General features: G+C 45.5%; 1 protein-coding gene across 2 annotated transcripts in view; it reads right to left on the reverse strand.

Annotated features, from left to right (window-relative positions):
- The window catches only part of map2k7 (mitogen-activated protein kinase kinase 7), a 100,608-nt gene extending 80,794 nt beyond the window's left edge, over positions 1 to 19,814 (reverse strand). For both annotated transcript variants that reach the window (XM_072564007.1, XM_072564006.1), the window contains exon 1: positions 19,654 to 19,814. In XM_072564007.1, the coding sequence (XP_072420108.1) occupies positions 19,654 to 19,789 (136 nt within the window). In that variant the 5' untranslated portion in view covers positions 19,790 to 19,814. The remainder of the gene's footprint in view (positions 1 to 19,653) is intronic.
- Between the last annotated feature and the right edge of the window lie 2,759 nt (positions 19,815 to 22,573).

Raw genomic sequence — 22,573 nt, forward strand, 5'->3', positions numbered from 1 at the left:
GTGCTGGAAAAACACAGCAGGCCAGGCAGCATCCGAGGAGCAGGAGAATCGACATTTCAGACATAAGCCCTTCTTCAGGAATGAGGCTAGGGAAGTTCGACGATGCTCTCCCCCTCCCACTCCACCAAGGACATGCAGGTCCTTGGCCTCCTCCATCGCCAGACCCTGACCACACGACGCCTGGAGGAAGAGCGCCTCTTCTTCCGCCTAGGAACCCTCCAACCACACGGGACGAATACAGATTTCTCCAGCTTCCTCATTTCCCCTCCCCCCACCTTATCTCAGTCCCAACCCCTGGATTCAGCACTACCCTCTTGACCTGCAATCTTCTTCCCGACCTCTCCGCTCCCACCCCCTCTCCGGCCTATTACCCTCACCTCCTTCCAGCTATCGTATTCCCAGCGCCCCTCCCCCAAATTCCCTCCCCCCTACCTTTTAGCTCAGCCCGCTTGGCACACCAGCCTCACTCCTGAAGAAGGGCTTATGCCCGAAACGTCGATTCTCCTCTTGTACAGGTCACCTCTATCCCAGAAGAGATCCCAATGATCCAAGAAACTGAACCCATGCCCCCTGCACCAACTCTCAGGCCACATATTCACCTGCCAAATCCTTCTATTCCTACTCTCATTAGCATGCTGCACCAGAAGTAGGCCTTGGGTCCTGCATTTTAACTCCCTATAACTACTCTTCAGGACCCCATCCCTTTTCCTATCTATATCATTGGTACCAATATGTACAATGACCTCTGGTTGCACATGCAACAGCTCAGCGAGGTCCTTGACTCTGGCACCAGGGAGGAACCACTCCATCCTAGAGGCTCGATTGTGGCCAGTGAAACACCTGTCTGTGTCCCTGACCAGCAAGTCCCCTACTACTCACGCTCGTGTGGACTTTGCTAAACCCTGCTGTACAGCACAGCCAGTTGTGGTACCACAGGTCTGCCTGCTGATGCTATACTCCTGAGAGGCTACCTAAGGTTTCGTGACAACTGATGTTAGACTCATTGTGTTAGGTTCTTTTCCCAAGGTTTCACACACGAGGTACAATTCGCACACATTAACTTCTGCAAACAGTTAAAGTGTATTAAAGCGTGTACAAGCTGGGTGACCCCCTTTGAACCTCTTCGCAGGCGTGTGAGGTCGCGTCAAAGTGAGGCCCTGAACAAAGGAAACACATCCCTCACAGTCCATCAGCTTCTCGAATTCTGTATCTACATACTCCTTCTTCTGAGTCAAAACAGGTCTAAAGTGTTCTTTTTAAACATTCTATCACTGTCCTCCGGTTTGTCACAGGACGGATTCCTTTCCTTGGTTAGTTTCTGCCCCCGTTATACTTGTAGAATATCTTGGGATTCTCCTTCACGGTGCTCACCACTGCCCTCTATTAACTACTTTCTTAAGTTCCCTTCTGCACTTTCAGTACTTGTCTAATGTGCCCAATGATCGGCCCCCTTTGTTACCTGCTCTATCTCACTCTCTTCCTTTTTAACCAGCCCCGAATATTCCTAGATATGCAGCATTTACTGGGTTTGGTGCACTGTATTTCACCCTAAAGGGAATGTGTCAAGTCTGTACTCTCATTTTTGTACTTTCATTTTTCCTACTCACCTTTCTGAATGCCTCACACTATTTTGGTGCAGATTTACTCTCAAGCAGCTGCTCCCAGCCTACTTTGACCAGATCCTGCCTTATTTTAATAAAATCTGCCTTCCCCCAATTTCGAACCCTTTTTATCAGGCCATTGTTCTCCTTTTCCACAACACAGTTAAAATGTACAGTGCTTTGGTCACTAGCACTAAAATGTTCCCCCACTGTCACCTCAGACACATATCCAGCTTCACTGGCCATAATTAACTCCAGCATTGCACTCTCTCTCGTGGGACCAAAGGCTCTTGTATAAAAAACCCCATCCCTTCTTGAATGAAGATGTCACATTGGCTGTTTTCTCATTTTCCAGCACTCTTCCAGAATCTAAGGAATCTCGGAAGATTACTCAAAAGGAGACATGCTCCAACATAATGTAAAAATGATTGGGACATCTTTTTTCAGGATGTGGACATCACTGGTTAGGATAGCATTTGCTATTGGTCCTTAATTGCCCTTTAACTAGTGATCTGCTGGGTCTACTTCAGACAGCAGTTTGCTGATAGTCTAGAATCAAAAGTAAGCCAGATCATGTAAGGGTGGCAGATTTCCTTCCCTTAAGAGCATTAGTGATCCAATGGGAATTTTCAACAATGATTGCCATGAGGTGACCCTTTTAAATTCAAATTTTAACTTCAGTCATGGTAGGATTTGAACCCATGTCCCGAGGGATTCCATACTGCTAGCCCAGTGACATTATCACAATACTAATGCCTTCCCCTTTCCATCCTGAGCACAGTCTCTGACTTCAATCTCCCATAATTCTGTGGGAAGCAGAGTGGTGTCTGTGAACTGAAAGTTGAAAAATATGACATTCCTCTTTAAAACAGAGACGTGAGAGAAGAGCCAGTGAGCTCGACTGGTTAACCTTCAGTCGACAGACTACCACAGTCTATAATATGGGTTAAAATTAAATAGCTCAGGGTAAACAAGGTCACTCAGTACAGGTTTCTAAAAGGCAGTTCGCAATCAACTTCTTACAACTCCTGGAAAGAAACTAATTTTCTTCTACAAGTCCTTAGTCAAACTCCTCTTAGCCCTCTCTGCTTCAGTGGAAACAGTGGCGGTGTTGCAAGTTCAATTGTTTCTCATATCTGGCTACATCCTTACAACTTGCCTTGTGAAATGTTACCCAGGGGCACTTCTCTGAAAAAGATTTGGGAAGAAACAGCACATTCTGCAATCCTAAATCCCAGTGTGCTATGCAATCAGGTCCTGTGACTGATTCTCATTTTTATACTCACAACGTACAGGTTGTTCTTGCATCTTGTGATATTTCACAGACTGTTGCTAAAGACTAGCAGGCAGCAGTGAACTCCGGTTCTCCCCAAGTATGACTTAGTCACAACTTATGACAAACTGAAATATAGCAATTTTTTTCCCAAAAATAGTAAACGCTGGTGTTCAATCTGTGTCAAAGCCAAAGAACTGACAGTCTGGACATATAACAATCCCTTCAAAACTTCAAGCTCATGCAACTTGCAGAAAACCTTGCATTAACATGGCCGTGCATTAACAATGTTGGTCAAATGGAATGTGAAATTCACACCAGCTTGTACAGCAATTCCTCATTTAATATTGTGGCTGTGGTTCTCAAAATCACAGCTTTAAGTGAACTGTAGGATCCCAAAGGAATCAATGTTCGAGTCAAGGTTATGTTGCACCAGACAAGCTTTGCCCAGGAAAATGGACAAGTTCAAATACTGCATCATACATTCAAAAATAACTTGTAAACTAATAGAATAAAATAAACAGTGATGCAATATTTCAAACTAGATTTTAAAACTAGGCTTGAATATTTCGATTGACCAGGCGCCATATGTGGCAGAAGTTAATGTGTCGAGAGATACTAGAGTAACCAACTGTTGTCACTGGATTTGGCCCCTCAGCACAAGTTCAGAACAACAGACAGGAGTAAGTATGGGCACAACCTAAGGTATAAACAAAGAGAGGGAAATAAGGTCAAGGGCAGAGGAAGCAAGGTCCTGGGCGTGAAGGCGGTCATGGTGGTGGATAGGTGGGTCATGGGGCGGGGGGGGGAGGAGGAAGAGGAGGGAAAGGGGTTTCAAGGCTAGGGGTAAAGGTGGCTGAAGTCAATGGAGAGGAAGGAAGAGAGGGACAGAGATAGATACGCTGAGTTTAGCAGCTTTAAAAGTGCTATTGAGGGAGGCAAGAAGGAGGAGACATTCAATAATTTTGAAATATTTTGTTGCCAGAAGTGAGGTGCCAGAAGACTATTAATGTTGCACCATTATTAAAAGTTGGGAAGTAGGGATATGCCAGGAAACCCCGGTGTATCCTGAAGCAACTGTCAATCCATGTCACAAGATTGCTTCCTATCCCACATTTTCAATGACAACATCAAACACCTTCATACATACACAGCAAATTTAACAAGTTCACATTTGTTCAAATGCTCAATTGCTTTGTCTCTGATGGTAAAAAAATTGCAATGCTGAATTACTAACCTGGTTTACTTAAACACACCATATTGGCAACACTTACATTATTCACGCATACATCAAATAAAGACCTTGCCTATAGCACACACTACAAGTGAACCTATTGCATGAGGGACGAGCTGGAGAAGTGTTTAAAATATGTTGAATATTTAACAGATCAATGTAATCATTGAGTTGGAAATGAGTTCTGGTTTGTTTCTTAATTCTTATTTTGGACATTAGAAACACCAGTTGTTGTGGGAATAAAAGGACACTCTTCCTTGCTCACCCGTAGAGTCACATTGACCAAAGGAATTAGAAAGTCACTCTCAACATGGTCAGGCATTACAAAGCCTCTGACCAGCCTCATGTGGTTTCTGATCTCAGTTGCTGACTAATATTTGACCAGAATATATTGCAAATTTCACTGAACAAACCCAGGATAAATGGCTTTAAATGCACCTTTTCCTCACTGACACACAGCTATTAATCAAACATATTACTCCACAGGATAAGAATTACACAAACAGTTATCATAATCTTCCTGTAGCTTGCTAGCTCAGAGTCTTGTGGTTCTGGCAGCTCACTCTTTGCCAAGCATGTGAACACAGGAACATAGGTACAGTTAGTAAGTTTGCAGATGACACCAAAATTGGAGGTGCAGTGGACAGCGAAGAGGGTTATCTCAGAATGCAACAGGATCTGGACCAGATGGGCCAATGGGCTGAGAAGTGGCAGATGGAGTTTCATTCAGATTAAGTGCAAGGTGCTGCATTTTGGGAAAGCAAATCTTAGCAGGACTTATACACTTAATGGTAAGGTCCTAGGGAGTGTTGCTGAACAAAGAGACCTTGGAGTGCAGGTTCATAGCTCCTTGAAAGTGGAGTCACAGGTAGATAGGATAGTGAAGGCGGCATTTGGTATGCTTTCCTTTATTGGTCAAAGTATTGAGTACAGGAGTTGGGAGGTCATATTGCGGCTGTACAGGACATTGGTTAGGCCACTGTTGGAATATTGCATGCAATTCTGGTCTCCTTCCTATCGTAAAGATGTTGTGAAACTTGAAAGGGTTCAGAAAAGATTTACAAGCATGTTGCCAGGGTTGGAGGATTTGAGCTATAGGGAGAGGCTGAACAGGCTGGGGCTATTTTCCCTGGAGCGTTGGAGGCTGAGGGGTGACCTTATAGAGGTTTATAAAATCATGAGGGACATGGATAGGGTAAATAGACAAGGTCTTTTCCCTGGGTTGGGTGAGTCCAGAACTAGAGGGCATAGGTTTACGGTGAGAGGGTAAAGATATAAAAGAGACCTAAATGACAACTTTTTCCACACAGAGGGTGGTATGTGTATGGAATGAGCTGCCAGAGGATGTGATGGAGGCTGGTACAATTGCAACATTTAAAAGGCATTTGGATGAGTATATGAATAGGAAGGGTTTGGAGGGATATGGGCCGGATGCTGACAAGTGGGACCAGATTGGATTGGGATATCTGGTTGGCACGGACAGGTTGGACCGAAAGGTCTGTTTCCGTGCTGTACATCTCTATGACTCTAAGTCTCCCATACTGCATGGCAATTGATGTTAGTATTATTCAGCTGTCATATGACTAGAGTTTGTTAAGATCGGTCCCACTACTGTGGCTGAACACAGACTTGGGAATTCTGTCCCTACTGGTTTGTCTGTAGCCCTAGTTGAAACATGCCTGCTCAGTATGTAGTTCAGTGCTCTCCTTGTTTCGTATATATTTCTGATCCTCACATCCCTTTCAGTCTCATGGCACTTGACATTTATTCAGAACAAATACCAATAACCTCGGTCCTTGGGAAACAAACTGAGGAGCTAAGAAGCAGATAGGCTCAGGATACCAAGTACAAACAGCATCTAAATTGACGTTCTACAAATTTACTTTCAGTGAGGTGGCAAGACATAGCACGTTTTTAACAAAAGAATTCATTCATGGCCGGGTGAGGAAGTCTAACTTTGACCTCGGTTCAGAGCTCACAACATAAAATGCAACCTACATGGCAAACAGAAGTGAGAGCTGTTTTTACTCCTCACCATAAACATGCTAGAAATCTACTGAGTTCTATTTTTAGCAACAAACAAACTAAATTTAGACTGCAAAGTAATTTCCTGGTTTCTTAAAGCTTTGGTCGTGTCCTCTGACACATGTTTCAAATGCTTTAAATCTTTTCAACTAAATACAGGAAACACCACAGTTTTCTCCACAAAGTCTATTCCCTGACCAGCCACTCCATCCCATCCCTCTTTCCGGTGACTCTCAACCTGGTGTCAAGCTTGAGGAGAACAGCTTCTGACCAAGTATCCCTGCCATCACTAAGTCTGCTTATTTCCACTTCCTTAATTGTGCCCAGCTCAACCCTGCCTCACTTCACCTGCACCTCGGAACTTGCCTCCTATCGTCTACATTCTGTAATCTGGGCCAAAACTCTCTCACCACTGTCTGCATGTGTCAAACTCCAACCACCTATCACTCCTTGTTTGCACCAAGTTATCCTCAATTTTAAAATGCTCACTTTCACATTTCACCTCCAACTTCAAGCCTGCCCCTCTGGATCTTTGCTCTTGCCTCCAGACCCACAGTCTACCAGTCACCTGGTTTCATTCAAATCATAACCTTCAGCATTTTGGATTGAGTTGCTCCATCATTGCACCATGCTGGCTTAGATCCTGGACTCCCGTTCCTAAACCTCTGTACTTCACTTCCCTTCTTTAAGACACTGCTCACCATTTTATTGTGCTTCTGGGGATCATTTATTACAGTACAGGCTGCACATTATTACAAGTTGTCCCTATTGATGTGAAATGGTGTAACGTTGAGAAAGTGTAAACAAGGTGACAATGACACAGAACAGGGCATGTAGCACCATATACCCAATTAAAGCCAGAGACCAGTACCTGTACTAGGAGACAGTAATCTTACTAGGTTAATCTTCCAGATGCTTACAGGCTAATCCTTTGGGGCATGGATTCAACTGTCACCACAGAAGCTAGTAGAACGTAAATGCAATTAGTTAATCAATCAGATTTGAATTGAGAGCTGGTCTTTGTGACCAGCTGGTGACCATTGTTGATTATTGTAAAAGTACAACCAGTGCACTAATATCCTTTCAAAAAGAAAACTTCCGATCCTTACCTGGTCTGGCCTACATGTGACTCCAGACTCTCCACAGCGTTGTTGATTTATAACTGCTCTCTTATCTGGCCTAGCAAGCCTCTCGTCTTTAGTAATTTAGGATGGGGAACAAAAGCTGCCCTTGCCAGTGACACCCAGATCACATCAATGGGTGTTTTTTAACTGACGAATGATGGCCAGTGACATCACATACCCATCTGAAGCTGCAATAATTGGGAAGGGCAATTGATGAAATCTGAATCTACAGTAAGGATAGAAACACATAAAACCTGACACCTCACACCCATTCACTGCAGACTACTCCTACTGCAGTAGAGTTTGCAATAACACCCAGTCACATTTCAGCATTCAGTTCCACGGACGGGGTTTACATTAACGTATGTGCCTGCAGTTCTGAAGTTTGGTTTCTGTTGCACACATCGTCATAACCTTCTATTTGGGCACGCTTTCAGATCAAATATCGCAACATTTGTTATATACACAAGAAAACACACACACACACACAGCAGATTTTTATCCTATCAGGAAAAGACTGGTAAGGAGACAGTGCGAATGGATTCATGCTGGCAGGACAAGTAACACTCATCCTATTCAGGACAGTGCACTTGTGCATATTTACAGGCACCAGCACAGATAATGAGGGTTTCTTGTGGCATAGTTGTAGTATCCCGACCAGTGAGCCACGCGATCTGCCTTCAAGTCTGACCTGGTACAGAAATGTGTAATAGCATGTATGAAGATTGATTTTAAAATGTTCAAGCATAGAGAATGCTGGAGAAACTCAGCAGGTCTGGCAGCATCAGTGGAGAGAGAAACAGAGATAACATTTCGAGAACATTTTTGAGAGCCCAGTTTTCGCCAACATTTTGTTTTGTTTCAGATTTCCAACATCTGCAGTATTTTGCCTTTATAAATACGTCCAAAGCTCTTAAACCTATGTCTCCATGACAAACAAAGATTCAGAACCTGAGTTTAAGAGGTTTACTGAGCTGGTAAAGAAATATCCCACATCAGTTTAAATCACACCTTTATTTATGAATCTGAATGCAGGGATAGATCTTCATTGCAACTTCCTTGCTCTCATATCAAACACTACTGACTCCACAATTCAACATCCAATTGTCTGCATGACTGAAGGGTTAAATCATTTCATTAAAATGTAAAATCTAAAATGTCTTCATGCTCAAGGACAATTTCAGTAAATAAACACTAAATGTATGCTGCCCCTGTCACATTGGCCCTTCGACAGAGCAGCACTTCCTATGGATTGTCCCATAGAAATATAGAGAACAGGAGCAAAAGGAGGCCACTCAGCCCTTCCAGCCTGTTCCACCATTCAATATGATCACAGCTAATCATCCAACCTAGTACCCCGTTCCCAATTTCTCCCATACAGTTGGATCTCTTTAGCCTGAAGAAATATATCTATCACCCTCTTGAAAACATTCAGCTTTCCATAGCAGAGAATTTTGCAGGTTCATCACGCTCTGGGTGAAGAAATTCTCCCCATCTCAGTCCTAAATGGCACATCATTAAACTGTGACACCCTGGTCATCGGGAATAACCCTCCTGCATTTACCCTGTCCAATCACAGAGTTATAGAGATGTACAGGACAGAAACAGACCCTTCGGTCCAACCCGTCCATGCCGACCAGATATCCCAACCCAATCTAGTCCCACCTGCCACCATCGGCCCATATCCCTCCAAACCCTTCCTATTCATATACCCACTCAGATGCGTTTTAAATGTTGGAATCGTACTGTCCTCCACCACTTCCTCTGGCAGCTCATTCCACACACGTACCATCCTCTGTGTGAAAAAGTTGCCCCTTAGGTCTCTTTTATATCTTTCCCCTCTCACCCTAAACCTATGCCCTCTAGTTCTGGACTCCCTCACCCCAGGGTAAAGACTTCCTCTATTTACCCTATCCATATCTCTCATGATTTTATAAACCTCTATAAGGTCACCCCTCAGCCTCCGACGCTCCAGGGAAAACAGCCCCAGCCTGTTCAGCCTCTCCCTGTAACTCAAACCCTCCAACCCTGGCAACATCCTTGTAAATCTTTTCTGAACCTTTTCAAGTTTCATGTTAGGATTTTATAGGTTTCCGTGAAACCTCACCTCATGTATCTAAACGCCTGTGAATGTAGTCTGAACTGATGTATTCTCAATTCAGTATCAGCCCTGACATCCCAGGAACCAGTCCAGCAAGTCTTTGCTGCTCTCTCTCTCCATTATCAGGCCACCCTTCCTCAGATAAAGGAGACCAAAACTGTGCACAACTCTCCAAGTGTGGGCTCACCCAGGCCCTGTTCCATTGCAGCAAGACATTCCTGCTCTTGTACTCGAATCATCTGACAGCACAACACACTCTCAGAACCGTCCTTCCAAAATGCAATGCTCTTTCGGCACTAAGGTATTCTGTCGCTGTATTTTGGGAACACTTCTTTAATCGCGATTAGTTGGAATTTGTGCCCTTCATGTGTGTTTCTTCTATTTTGTTCTTAACACTGCTATACATGCAGTTTAATAATTTCAATTTCATTACTGCTGCTTTATTTCTGACAGGGCTTTGGCAATTACTTTGTCCAATATTTCATATCTCTTTGTCTTTGCTGTTATATCCTTTATACCATTGCTGATCATTTCTCTTGCCATGTGTTGGCCACGGCTTGGCTGGTTGCTTCCCAATCACTCTGTTCAAGACCATCCCTTGGTCATGAGTGTACAAATCGATGGGACTCTTCCCAATCACTCTGTTCAAGACCATCCCTTGGTCATGAGTGTACAAATCGATGGGACTCTTCCCAATCACTCTGTTCAAGACCATCCCTTGGTCATGAGTGTACAAATCGATGGGACTCTTCCCAATCACACTGTTCAAGACCATCCCTTGGTCATGAGTGTACAAATCGATGGGACTCTTCCCAATCACTCTGTTCAAGACCATCCCTTGGTCATGAGTGTACAAATCGATGGGACTCTTCCCAATCACACTGTTCAAGACCATCCCTTGGTCATGAGTGTACAAATCGATGGGACTGTTCCCAATCACACTTTTCAAGACCATCCCTGGTCATGAGTGTACAAATCGATGGGACTCTTCCCAATCACTCTGTTCAAGGTAAAAACAATGACTGCAGATGCTGGAAATCAGATTCTAGATTAGTGGTGCTGGAAGAGCACAGCAGTTCAGGCAGCATTCAAGGAGCAGTAAAATCGACATTTTGGGCAAAAGCCCTTCATCAGGAATACAGGCAGAGAGCCTGAAGTGTGGAGAGATAAGCTAGAGGAGGGTGGGGGTGGGAAGAAAGTAGCATAGAGTACAATAGGTGAGTGGGGGAGGGGATGAAGGTGATAGGTCAGGTAGGAGGGTGGAGTGGATAGGTGGAAAAGAAGATAGGCAGGTAGGACAAATCCGGACAAGTCATGGGGACAGTGCTGAGCTGGAAGTTTGGAACTAGGGTGAGGTGGGGGAAGGGGAAATGAGGAAACTGTTGAAGTCCACATTGATGCCCTGGGGTTGAAGTGTTCCGAGGCGGAAGATGAGGCGTTCTTCCTCCAGGCGACTGGTGGTGAGAAGCAGCGGTGAAGGAGGCCCACGACCTCCATGTCCTCAGCAGAGTGGGAGGGGGAGTTGAAATTTTGGGCCACGGGGCAGTGTGGTTGATTGGTGCGGGTGTCCTGGAGATGTTCCCTAAAACGCTCTGCTAGGAGGCGTCCAGTCTCCCCAATGTTCAAGATTATCCCTGGTCATGAGTGTACAAATCGATGGGGCTGTTGTTTGGATGAGACATTAAACTGAGGGCCCATCTCCCTACACAAGTGAATGGTAACAATTTTGTGACACAATTTTGAAGACGACCTTTGGAGTTCTCTCTAGTGTCCGAATCAATAATCATCCTTTAATCAACATCACAATAAACAGATTATCTATCATACTATCCCTATCACTTTGTTGTTTGTGGAAGATTGTTTGAGTGCGTATTGACTGCCATATTTCCTGCAGTGATTATTCTCCAAAAGATACTTTATTGCCTATAAAGCCCTTTGAAATGTTCAGTGCATCTGATAAGTGCTATGTAAGTGCAAGTCTTTCTTACCCTCTATTGTATTTAATTTTAGTTCATTATTTTATCCATTCACTAGGTGTTAAGTTGAGGTGTAATCCATCTCAGTGTACGGGTGCTGGCGTTTCTTTAAGCACTTGCACTCTGTCGCTGTTCATTGTCGAATAGTGGAGGATTTCTTTGTATGTGCAATTTTGCTTCTGGGAGCAACACACATCTTTACTGGTTCAAAAGAAGATGTGGGAATAGGATTTAAATAGGATTATTCGTTTAAAAGTAATCTTCCTGGTTTTACAAAAGAAATCCGAAGCAGTATATTTATCCTCAGGGGTTTTGACGGAGAATAGTCAGTTCATTGAATGAAGACACAGTTGAAACAAGCAGCTGCTTGAAGCTCTTCCAGTTGTTGAGCAGAAATGGTCAAACATACTGTCTAATGTCTGCCATAAGCTAAAGTCACTGATCCTAGTTTGTTAAGCAGTCTGTGATGAATCAACACTGCAGAAGACAGCAACTGCTTTCTGTCAAGCTGCGTAAAATCACAACTTGATTGACTCGTTAATTTCCCAGCCTCACTAACTAAATAACAGCTCACCATCCTCTGCTCCTCCTGGGTTGCATAAACAAGTGAACCAGCCATGAAAATACCATGCTGAGTTGACAGCTTTGCTACGGCACGGCAGTGCTGTGTAAAAGGGGCATTGTAATACGAGCTCCCTCGGCTGGAGAGGTAGCAGCTGCAGTGTTGGTGCACCCAAGTAATCTGGAGACAGTGAGAGTTAGCACGCCCTGTGATCTCAAGTCAACGAAGCACAAAAAAAAATCTGTTTATTGGCAACCTCATGATTTTGGGTGCCATTTTCTGGAGGTTCACCATATCTCACACTTTACTGGCCGCTAATGTGGGTGGTAACCTGCAGTCCTGCCTCTCCCACTCTTAAGATAGGCATTTAAAGTATTATTTTTTTTAGATTACATTACAGTGTGGAAACAGGCCCTTCGGCCCAATAAGTCCACACCGACCCGCCGAAGCGCAACCCACCCATGCCCCTACATTTACCCCTTACCTAACACTACGGGCAATTTAGCATGGCCAATTCACCTGACCTGCACATCTTTGGAGTGTGGGAGAAAACCGGAGCACCCGGAGGAAACCCACGCAGACACGGGGAGAACGTGCAAACTCCACACAGTCAGTCGCCTGAGGTGGGAATTGAACCCGGGTCTCTGGTGCTGTGAGGCAGCAGTGCAAACCACTGTGCCACTGTGCTGCCCACCTCGCTGACCTGTTGGTGCTTCCCCTATCCTGGTGAAAATGATTGTATTTGCAGGACAATGATTAAGATCAGATCAAATCAATAAAGCTTTGCTAAAAGTGGTGCAAGTTGAAGGAGTTTCTCTCACTTAATGCTTTCCACTGGATAGTAACCTCAGACCCCTGATTCTGAGAGAGAGTTTGGACAAGCAGGGGATTGAAGGTTGGGGCTCCTAGTCAAAGCCTTTCATTGCTTTTCACCCTGAACCTTGTAAAGATCCTGGCCAATGTTCCCTGTAAGTGGCATGCAGAGCCACTGTAAGGTTCCATGTCTGAAGGTTGGAGTTATCATGCCAACTGTGGCATAGACTTGCAGTTCCAGAAGTCACTGCTGTGCATGGACCCTGGAGGCCAGTGCAGTTGAAAAGAAAAAGAGAGAGAATGTTGATCTAGGCAGTATAGGGATCTGGTCTGCAGCCAAAGGCTGGCATAGGATAGTATAAGACAGTGGGATCTAGGAATAGCGGTAGGCCATTAAACCCAGCAAGTCTGTTCCACTATTCAGTGAGAGATGACCAATGGATGATTCAATGATCATGGCTGACCTGATAAACCTTCACTTTACTTCCCTGCCTTTTCCCTCAAGCTGATGATTCCCTTACTGATTGATTAAAACTCTGTCCATCTCAGCATTGTATATACCCTTTAGAAAGTTTCTGTTGGGTATCTGTATCCACCATTTCAGGCAATGCATTCCTGATCCTAAGTATCCTCACTTATTCAGGTGAAATTAACTTCCATAACAATTACACAATACCTACAGTACAGTCTTTATATATGTGAGTCATCTACTAGCTCTGTTATTCTGAAAAGGCCTTTGCCCTGCCCACCACCCATCCCTAGTATCCACCTTTCCCTAGATCCTTCTTCTTTTTGCCTCATGCATCAAGTCTGTCCTTAAATACTTAGAATCATGGAATCCTCACAGTCTGAACTCCCCTTCCAAGATGCAATGCTCCTTCAGCACTGGATTCCCAATAGTACAGTGCTCCCTCTGTCCTGTCCCGCTGACAGAGTAATGCTCCCTCTGCACTGGCCTTCCAACAGCACAGCAATCCCACTGTACTGTTCCTCCAACATTGCAATGCTCCCTCTGTATGAAGAAACAGTTTGTTGAAGCACATAGCATTGAAGGTATGGGCTTGATGGTTAGCACTGCTGCTTCACAGCACCAAGGACCCAGGTTCAATTCCATTCTCAGGTGACTGCCTGTGTAGAGTTTGCACATCCTTCTCTCGTCTGCGTGGGCTTCCTTCGGGTGCTCTGGTTTCCTCTCTCAGTCCTGAGATGTGCAGGTTGGGTAGATTGGCCATATTAAATTGCCCATAGTGTCCCAGCAATAGGCAGGTTAGCCATGGGAAATGCAAAGTTCCAGGGGCAGGATAGGGGAGTAAGTCTGCATGGGATGCTCTTCAGAGGGTCAGTGTGAACCCGATGGGCTGAGTGAGAATGCTGTGCTGTTGGAAGGCCAGTGCAGAGGGAGCATGACTCTGTTAGCAGGACAGGAAAGAGGGAGCACTGTACTATCGGGAATCCAGTGCTGAAGGAGCATTGCATCTTGGAAAGGTAGTTCAGACTGTGAGGATCCCAATTATGCAACACAGATGAAGGTTGCTCAGCTCATCGTATATTTCTGCCTCTTATGGAGAGTAATCCAGCTTGTCACACTTGCCACATTTTATTTCCACATCTTTGATCTTTTTTTCCCCCCACCTGCAATTATTTATTTAGTTAAGTGATATAATTCCCTCCCTAATGGTATTATGGGTCTACCTACAGTGCAGGGACTGCAGAAGTTCAAGGCGGCGACTCCCCACAACCTTCTGTAGGACAACTAGGGATGAGCAGTAAATGCCGGCCAGCCAGCAATGTCCACGCCCTGCAAGTGAATATAAATATCTATAATATGGTGGCCATGAGACCTTTCCACATGTTGGTGGTCTACACATATTCCAGGCTCTTCAGAAGGAATGGGAATTTGACAGGAAGAAAAGGAGCAGCACTGCTAAACTCCATGATTCCAGCAGTGAAGGTGTGTAAGACAGTGGAAATACCATGGTGGGACTAAGGAGGCAGCAAAGGTTCAAGATTTTGGTGAGAGTTGGCAATACAGCTCTTTATCTGAGTCACATGGAGCTGCAGGTTTCTAAAATAAAAAAGTACAGGAAATTTTATTGAAACATATCTCCACTCTAAAAGGTCATCTCTTTACTCTGAGGCAATGTCCTCAGATCCTAGTCTCTCCAACCAAGGGAAACATCTTCCCAACATCCACTCTGTCTAGGCCATACAATATTCTGTATGTTTCAGTTAGATCTTCCCGCCCCCTGCTCCTTACTCATCCTTTTAAACTCCATTGAGTATAGACACAGAATCCTCATATTAAGCTTTTCATTCCTGGGACCATTCTCGTAAACTTCCTCTGAACATGCTCCAGGGCCAGTACATCCTTCATGAGATATAGGGCTCAAAACTGTGCACAATCCTCCAAATGTGGTCCGACCAGAGCCTGATCGGGCCTCAGAAGGACTCCCCTGCTTTTATACTAAAGTCCTCTCAAAATAAATGCTATCATTGCATTTGCCTTCCCTAACTACTGACTCAACCTGCAAACTTACCTTGACAGAATGGGCGGCACGGTGGCTCAGTGGTTAGCACTGCTGCCTCACAGCGCCAGAGACCCGGGTTCAATTCCCAACTCAGGCTGTGTGGAGTTTGCACATTCTCCTTGTATCTGCGTGGGTTTCCTCCGGGTGCTCCGGTTTCCTCCCACAGTCCAAAGATGTGCAGGTCACGTGAATTGGCCGTGCTAAATTGCCCGTAGTGTTGGGCAAAGGGCTAAATGTAGGGGAACGTGTGGGTTGCGCTTCGGAGGGTCAGTGTGAACTTGTTGGGCCGAAGGGCCTGCTTCCACACTGTAAGTAATCTAATCTAAGAAGAATCTTGGACTAGAATTGGCGAAGCAAACTCAACGGCTCCTGTTCCATGTTCATTGGGAAATAAGGAATGCATATAGCAGAGCAGTGGTTATGGCAGATTGAGGGATGCAGAACAGCTTGTGCAATAAATGCAGGACACCTTGAAAATTAATTTGGACTAATATACTGAATGAGTATACTCTTGAACTAACAAGACTTGAGGCCATACCAGTTTTGACGATGAATTAGGATTTGTTTGCTCACTGACCGAATGACCCACCTTGTGAACAATGACAGGATAGATGAATTTGCAAGAGAAAGTCAAGTCACAAAGATATGAAAGTGAAGTGAGGCCAGCTTGGAGGAGTGGAGAAATAAACTGCTTCTCTCTTAAAGAATTCCATAATAATCTGCTTTATCATTTGTTCAATCTTTCATGGTATGACCCTGTCTCCCCCCTTTCCACTAAACTTCATAATTTCCATTCCAACAGATCATTTTAGAAGATGGTTTTTAAGTTCACTGACTTCCTCCTCCAAATTATTTTCAGCCTCCATTGTATTAATACTGCTTTATCCTTTTCTTCCACAGTGAGATATGCAGCTCATCAATAAGTCTACCATTTTCATTACAGTCTCACCTACAACTGCAATTCATGTGGTAAAAGAATTCAAAAAGGGAGACAAAAAAATTCTTTCCTCTGGCAGACAATTCCAGATCAAAGGGGCACAACTTTAAAACTGGAGCTTAGCTCCAAGAAGCAAAGTCAGTAAAAGTCACTGTGAAACGGTTTGATTGCTGTTAAAAACCTAACTAGTTCACTCATGTCATTTGGGGGAAACATGTGCCATGGTCAACCAGTCACTGCAGCCCCACACTAATGTGGTTCATTCTGGTGTAGTAGCCATTATTGTTCAACTCAAAGTTGCTCAAATTCTTCTCGGATGAACAGAATTTGGAAAATAATCAACATTGCCAGTACCATCTTGAAAGTGAATTCTAAAAATGTATTTCTAAAGAACATCATTCAACAAATAATAATCTTCACCCCATTGAAACTTTTAAATTTCAGCCTGCAGTGTACCTAGCAGAAGTTGCCACAAGTTAGAAAGCTATTCAGTCAATTGCTGGGGATGCCCAGGGCACAAGCTGTGAACAGAGACTAATTTAGACCTTTATCATTTGCCTGACCTCAAAGCACCTGTAGCATCATACAGAGTCTTTTCAATTATTGTATATTATCGCTAAGCATTAATCTCCTGTTTAATACACAATTATCACATTCAGCAGGAATATCATAAATGCCAAAACCACCCATACATATATTTTTAAGGATTTGAATACTTAAGTAGACATAGCATGGCCTAGGATAACAATAACCATTTCACACTACCCTCCCTACTGAGCCTACTCTATCCATTCATCTATTTCGAATGGCCACAGCTCCCCTCTTTGCGATTCTATGAAGGCCTGCTTGATCACCATATGTAAAGAAGCTCTTGGAATCAGTCCAAAACTTACCTTTCATGGTGTGACCCTGTCTCCCCCCTTTCCACTCTAATTATTTGGACTTCATAATTTCCATTCCAACAGATCATTTTAGAAGATTTTTTTTTCTCTATCTATGCCTCCATATAAGGAGCAGATGAGACAGCGCCTAACACCTGGTGATATTCTTACAACAGGTTTGCAGATGTGAAAGTTATTTTGCCCAAGGCAAAGATTTTTTTTTCTTGCTTGGCTATGTTGATGCAGGCAGCATTGTGTTCCAAATATATTACAGGTGCTCAAGCTCAAATGAATTACTGTAAAGAATTTCTGATATATTAAAAGTACATTTAACCTAAGTAAATCTTAAACCTATAACTGTCATTAAGCCATCCAAACAATACCTTGATCCCCGATAGTTAGACTTATTGGATACGGTTACTGAAGAAAAGACAGGTCTTCAAAAATCTGATACTAACAGCAACACAATAGCCAATGAAATTTGGACTCCCCCCACCCCCCCCCCCAAACAATTTAAGGTTTGACTCACATTATGTAGTAGTTTCAGAAACCATCACACGTAGGCATGAACACATGTATCAGATGACTATCTAAACCAGCCCATCAGCTTCCACAAACTGTTAATCCAACTGTCTGCGTTAGGAAGCTGTGTTTTACAATTCTTCTTCTACCAATGACATTGCTGCATAATCACACAATGCATGTCTGATTGACACTCCCTACTCAACATTCAAGTGCCATGCCTGCAACATGTATTCTCCTCATAACTCTCACCCTCTCCCCTCATAACTAACACTCAGACAACACTACACAACAAGCAGCCTTGCTAACCAAAGTCTGCAAGAATGATCACAGCATTGTTTTGATCTAACAAGATCTGCACTGTGGAGTTAATTACAGTTTTGCAAGACATTCTGCAGGTTCAGCCCATGTAAACAGGCTTGGTTAGTGACTTTAATTGCTGACTCGCTAAATAGATACTCACTGAAGAAAAGCATTACTCAGATTCTTAATATATTCAGTAACAGTAAATACTGTTTAGCATAGTCAAAACTTGGACTAATACTTTCTGAAACCTGTCTGAGGGAAGTGATTTGTTGCAGGTTTAAACTACAACTGGTCAGTTGCTGCTGGGGTCAACCACAGATCATCAGTAACCAAAACAATGTATTACACTCCAAACCAGAAATACTCAAATAATCTGCTCCAATACTGGTATTAATAAGCAGCAATTCTAACTGGAAAGAATTTCAATTCAAGTTATGACAGGTTAAATAATGTACAAGTACAGAGCCATGACACAGTCCAACCATTATTGTTTCAAATGGCTTGAAATACCAAAGAGCTACTTCTGCTCTTAATTCCAATGCTTATACCTATCACCTTACATCAAAGTACAAGGAATCTACCTCAGAAAAGTCTATGTCTTGCGCTTGTTGGGGGAATATGCGAATCAGCAAAACACTCCCAAAGACTCTCAGGTCAACACATGCACCCCATTCCAAGCAATCAGCACATGGATATACTTTTACCTTGGGTATGGAGTTAGCTCACAATCATTTGAAAACCCAAAGGGACGTAAGGACCATAATGTGCAGAGATGGACGAATACAATTGTATAAATACTCCTGAGATAAAACCCTCAGTCTCTCTTCCTTCTTTCAAGACACTCTTTAATAATTCCCTTTCATTAAACCAGTTAGCCAGGCAGGGGTCGCCAGTTTTCTGTGACAGTGAGTGTTTGCCACAATTAAAAGTCCCAGATGAAGAGGAGGGGTGTTGCTAATGGGATGGGGGGGTGACAGTAGAGTGACTTCCAGAAACCCAGGAAATTATAACAGGAGAGGAGAATGGGGGGGTGCAGGCCTGGGAGGGGAGAGGGAGGTTTAGAACAGCCAGACACCCAAGGCTGGAGGGAGATAAGGGGCAGCCTGAGTCCCTGGGAGCCCACTGTTTATAAATAAACAACACTCAGAGAGGCCCAGAGAGCAACTTCCGCTCACCCTCACAGACCAAGGTCTACCCGGAAGTCCCACCCACACACGCGCCGTCCATTGGACGGCAGCGCTGATTGATGGGCCGCGCGGCCAGACCATTGGCTGACAGCGACGTCAATCAGAGCAGACCTGGCCAGGCCTCCCGTCCCTGCCCGAGGAGCAGCCGGCGGATGGCGGCCCGGGGCCCGGCCCCGCTCTGCAGGCAGTGGGGAGCCTCTGAGAGCGCACCCTGTCAGGGGACCCTTCCCCCGGGTTTCTGTGAGAATCCGGTCCCCGATCTAACGGCCACAGCTCGCGACCCCCCCCCCCCCAACCCAACGCGTGACAACATCCAGCTAAGCCCCGCCTCTCCCGGGCTGTCATTGGACGGAATCGATGAATGACGCAGACTCCGGCGGCCGGCCCGCGCCCCCATTGGCCGAGGCGGCCGCCCGTCACCCGGAGACCCCGCCCAGTCAGGGTGACGCAGGCGCGTTTCCGCCGTCAGACGGCGGGGGGCCGCGGCCGGGGCCGGATCCGGAGCGTTCGAGGGGGGGGCCCCCCCTGTCCTCACACAAACCCCATCCCGGTCACAGGCCGCACCGCAGAACCGTGCGCTTACTGGGTCTGGGCCTCCTCGGGCTGGAAGGCGAGCTCATGTCGAGCGAGAGGTCGATACGGCGCCGCGCTTCGCGGTTCTCCTGTTTGAGCTTGGCTTCCAGGCGCGACAGCTTCTGCTCCAGGGAGGACGCCGCCATCTTAGCGCGATACAGAGAGCGGGCAGTGCGCAGGCGCCAGCTGCGGGCTCGCTCACGTGACCATCCCCCTCCCCACTGCAAGGGCAGGTCCACACAAGGGTCTACACCTGAAACCCCCACACTCCTGACACTCACTCACTGCATGGCCTGCTGAGGTTTTACACCACCACGTTGTTCAACTCTGCTCGCCAGCATCTGCAGTCCACACTTTCACCCAACAGCAATCCACCCCTCGATATCCAACACAGCGCAATATCCACCCCTCGATATCCAACACAGCGCAATATCCACCCCTCGATATACAACACAGAGCAATATCCACCCCTCGATATCCAACACAGCACAATATCCACCCCTCGATATCCAACACAGCGCAATATCCACCCCTCGATATCCAACACAGCACAATATCCACCCCTCGATATCCAACACAGCGCAATATCCACCCCTCGATATCCAACACAGCGCAATATCCACCCCTCGATATCCAACACAGCGCAATATCCACCCCTCGATATCCAACACAGAGCAATATCCACCCCTCGATATCCAACACAGCGCAATATCCACCCCTCGATATCCAACACAGCGCAATATCCACCCCTCGATATCCAACACAGCGCAATATCCACCCCTCGATATCCAACACAGCGCAATATCCACCCCTCGATATCCAACACAGCGCAATATCCACCCCTCGATATCCAACACAGCGCAATATCCACCCCTCGATATCCAACACAGCGCAATATCCACCCCTCGATATCCAACACAGCGCAATATCCACCCCTCGATATCCAACACAGCGCAATATCCACCCCTCGATATCCAACACCGCGCAATATCCACCCCTCGATATCCAACACCGCGCAATATCCACCCCTCGATATCCAACACCGCGCAATATCCACCCCTCGATATCCAACACCGCGCAATATCCACCCCTCGATATACAACACAGCACAATATCCACCCCTCGATATCCAACACAGCACAATATCCACCCCTCGATATCCAACACAGCACAATATCCACCCCTCGATATCCAACACAGCACAATATCCACCCCTCGATATCCAACACAGCACAATATCCACCCCTCGATATCCAACACCGCGCAATATCCACCCCTCGATATCCAACACCGCGCAATATCCACCCCTCGATATACAACACCGCGCAATATCCACCCCTCGATATACAACACAGAGCAATATCCACCCCTCGATATCCAACACAGCACAATATCCACCCCTCGATATCCAACACAGCGCAATATCCACCCCTCGATATCCAACACAGCGCAATATCCACCCGTCAATATACAACACAGCACAATATCCACCCCTCGATATCGAACACAGCGCAATATCCACCCTTCGATATCCAACACAGCGCAATATCCACCCCTCGATATCCAACACAGCACAATATCCACCCCTCGATATACAACACAGCACAATATCCACCCCTCGATATCCAACACAGCACAATATCCACCCGTCAATATACAACACAGCACAATATCCACCCCTCGATATCCAACACAGCGCAATATCCACCCTTCGATATCCAACACAGCGCAATATCCACCCCTCGATATCCAACACAGCGCAATATCCACCCCTCGATATCCAACACAGCGCAATATCCACCCCTCGATATCCAACACAGCGCAATATCCACCCCTCGATATACAACACAGCGCAATATCCACCCCTCGATATCAAACACAGTGCAATATCCACCCCTCGATATCAAACACAGCGCAATATCCACCCCTCGATATCAAACACAGCGCAATATCCACCCCTCGATATCAAACACAGCGCAATATCCACCCCTCGATATCCAACACAGCGCAATATCCACCCCTCGATATCCAACACAGCGCAATATCCACCCCTCGATATCAAACACAGCGCAATATCCACCCCTCGATATCAAACACAGAGCAATATCCACCCCTCGATATCCAACACAGAGCAATATCCACCCCTCGATATACAACACAGAACAATATCCACCCCTCGATATCCAACACAGCGCAATATCCACCCCTCGATATCAAACACAGCGCAATATCCACCCCTCGATATCCAACACAGCGCAATATCCACCCCTCGATATCCAACACAGCGCAATATCCACCCCTCGATATCCAACACAGCGCAATATCCACCCCTCGATATCCAACACAGCGCAATATCCACCCCTCGATATACAACACAGCGCAATATCCACCCCTCGATATCCAACACAGCACAATATCCACCCCTCGATATCCAACACAGCACAATATCCACCCCTCGATATCCAACACAGCACAATATCCACCCCTCGATATCCAACACCGCGCAATATCCACCCCTCGATATCCAACACCGCGCAATATCCACCCCTCGATATCCAACACCGCGCAATATCCACCCCTCGATATCCAACACCGCGCAATATCCACCCCTCGATATACAACACAGCGCAATATCCACCCCTCGATATCCAACACAGCACAATATCCACCCCTCGATATCCAACACCGCGCAATATCCACCCCTCGATATCCAACACAGCACAATATCCACCCCTCGATATCCAACACAGCGCAATATCCACCCCTCGATATACAACACAGCGCAATATCCACCCCTCGATATACAACACTCGATATACAACACAGCGCAATATCCAACCCTCGATATACAACACAGCGCAATATCCACCCCTCGATATACAACACAGAGCAATATCCACCCCTCGATATCCAACACAGCACAATATCCA

Source organism: Chiloscyllium punctatum, chromosome 46, assembly GCF_047496795.1.
Source record: "Chiloscyllium punctatum isolate Juve2018m chromosome 46, sChiPun1.3, whole genome shotgun sequence".
Classification (NCBI taxonomy): domain Eukaryota; kingdom Metazoa; phylum Chordata; class Chondrichthyes; order Orectolobiformes; family Hemiscylliidae; genus Chiloscyllium; species Chiloscyllium punctatum.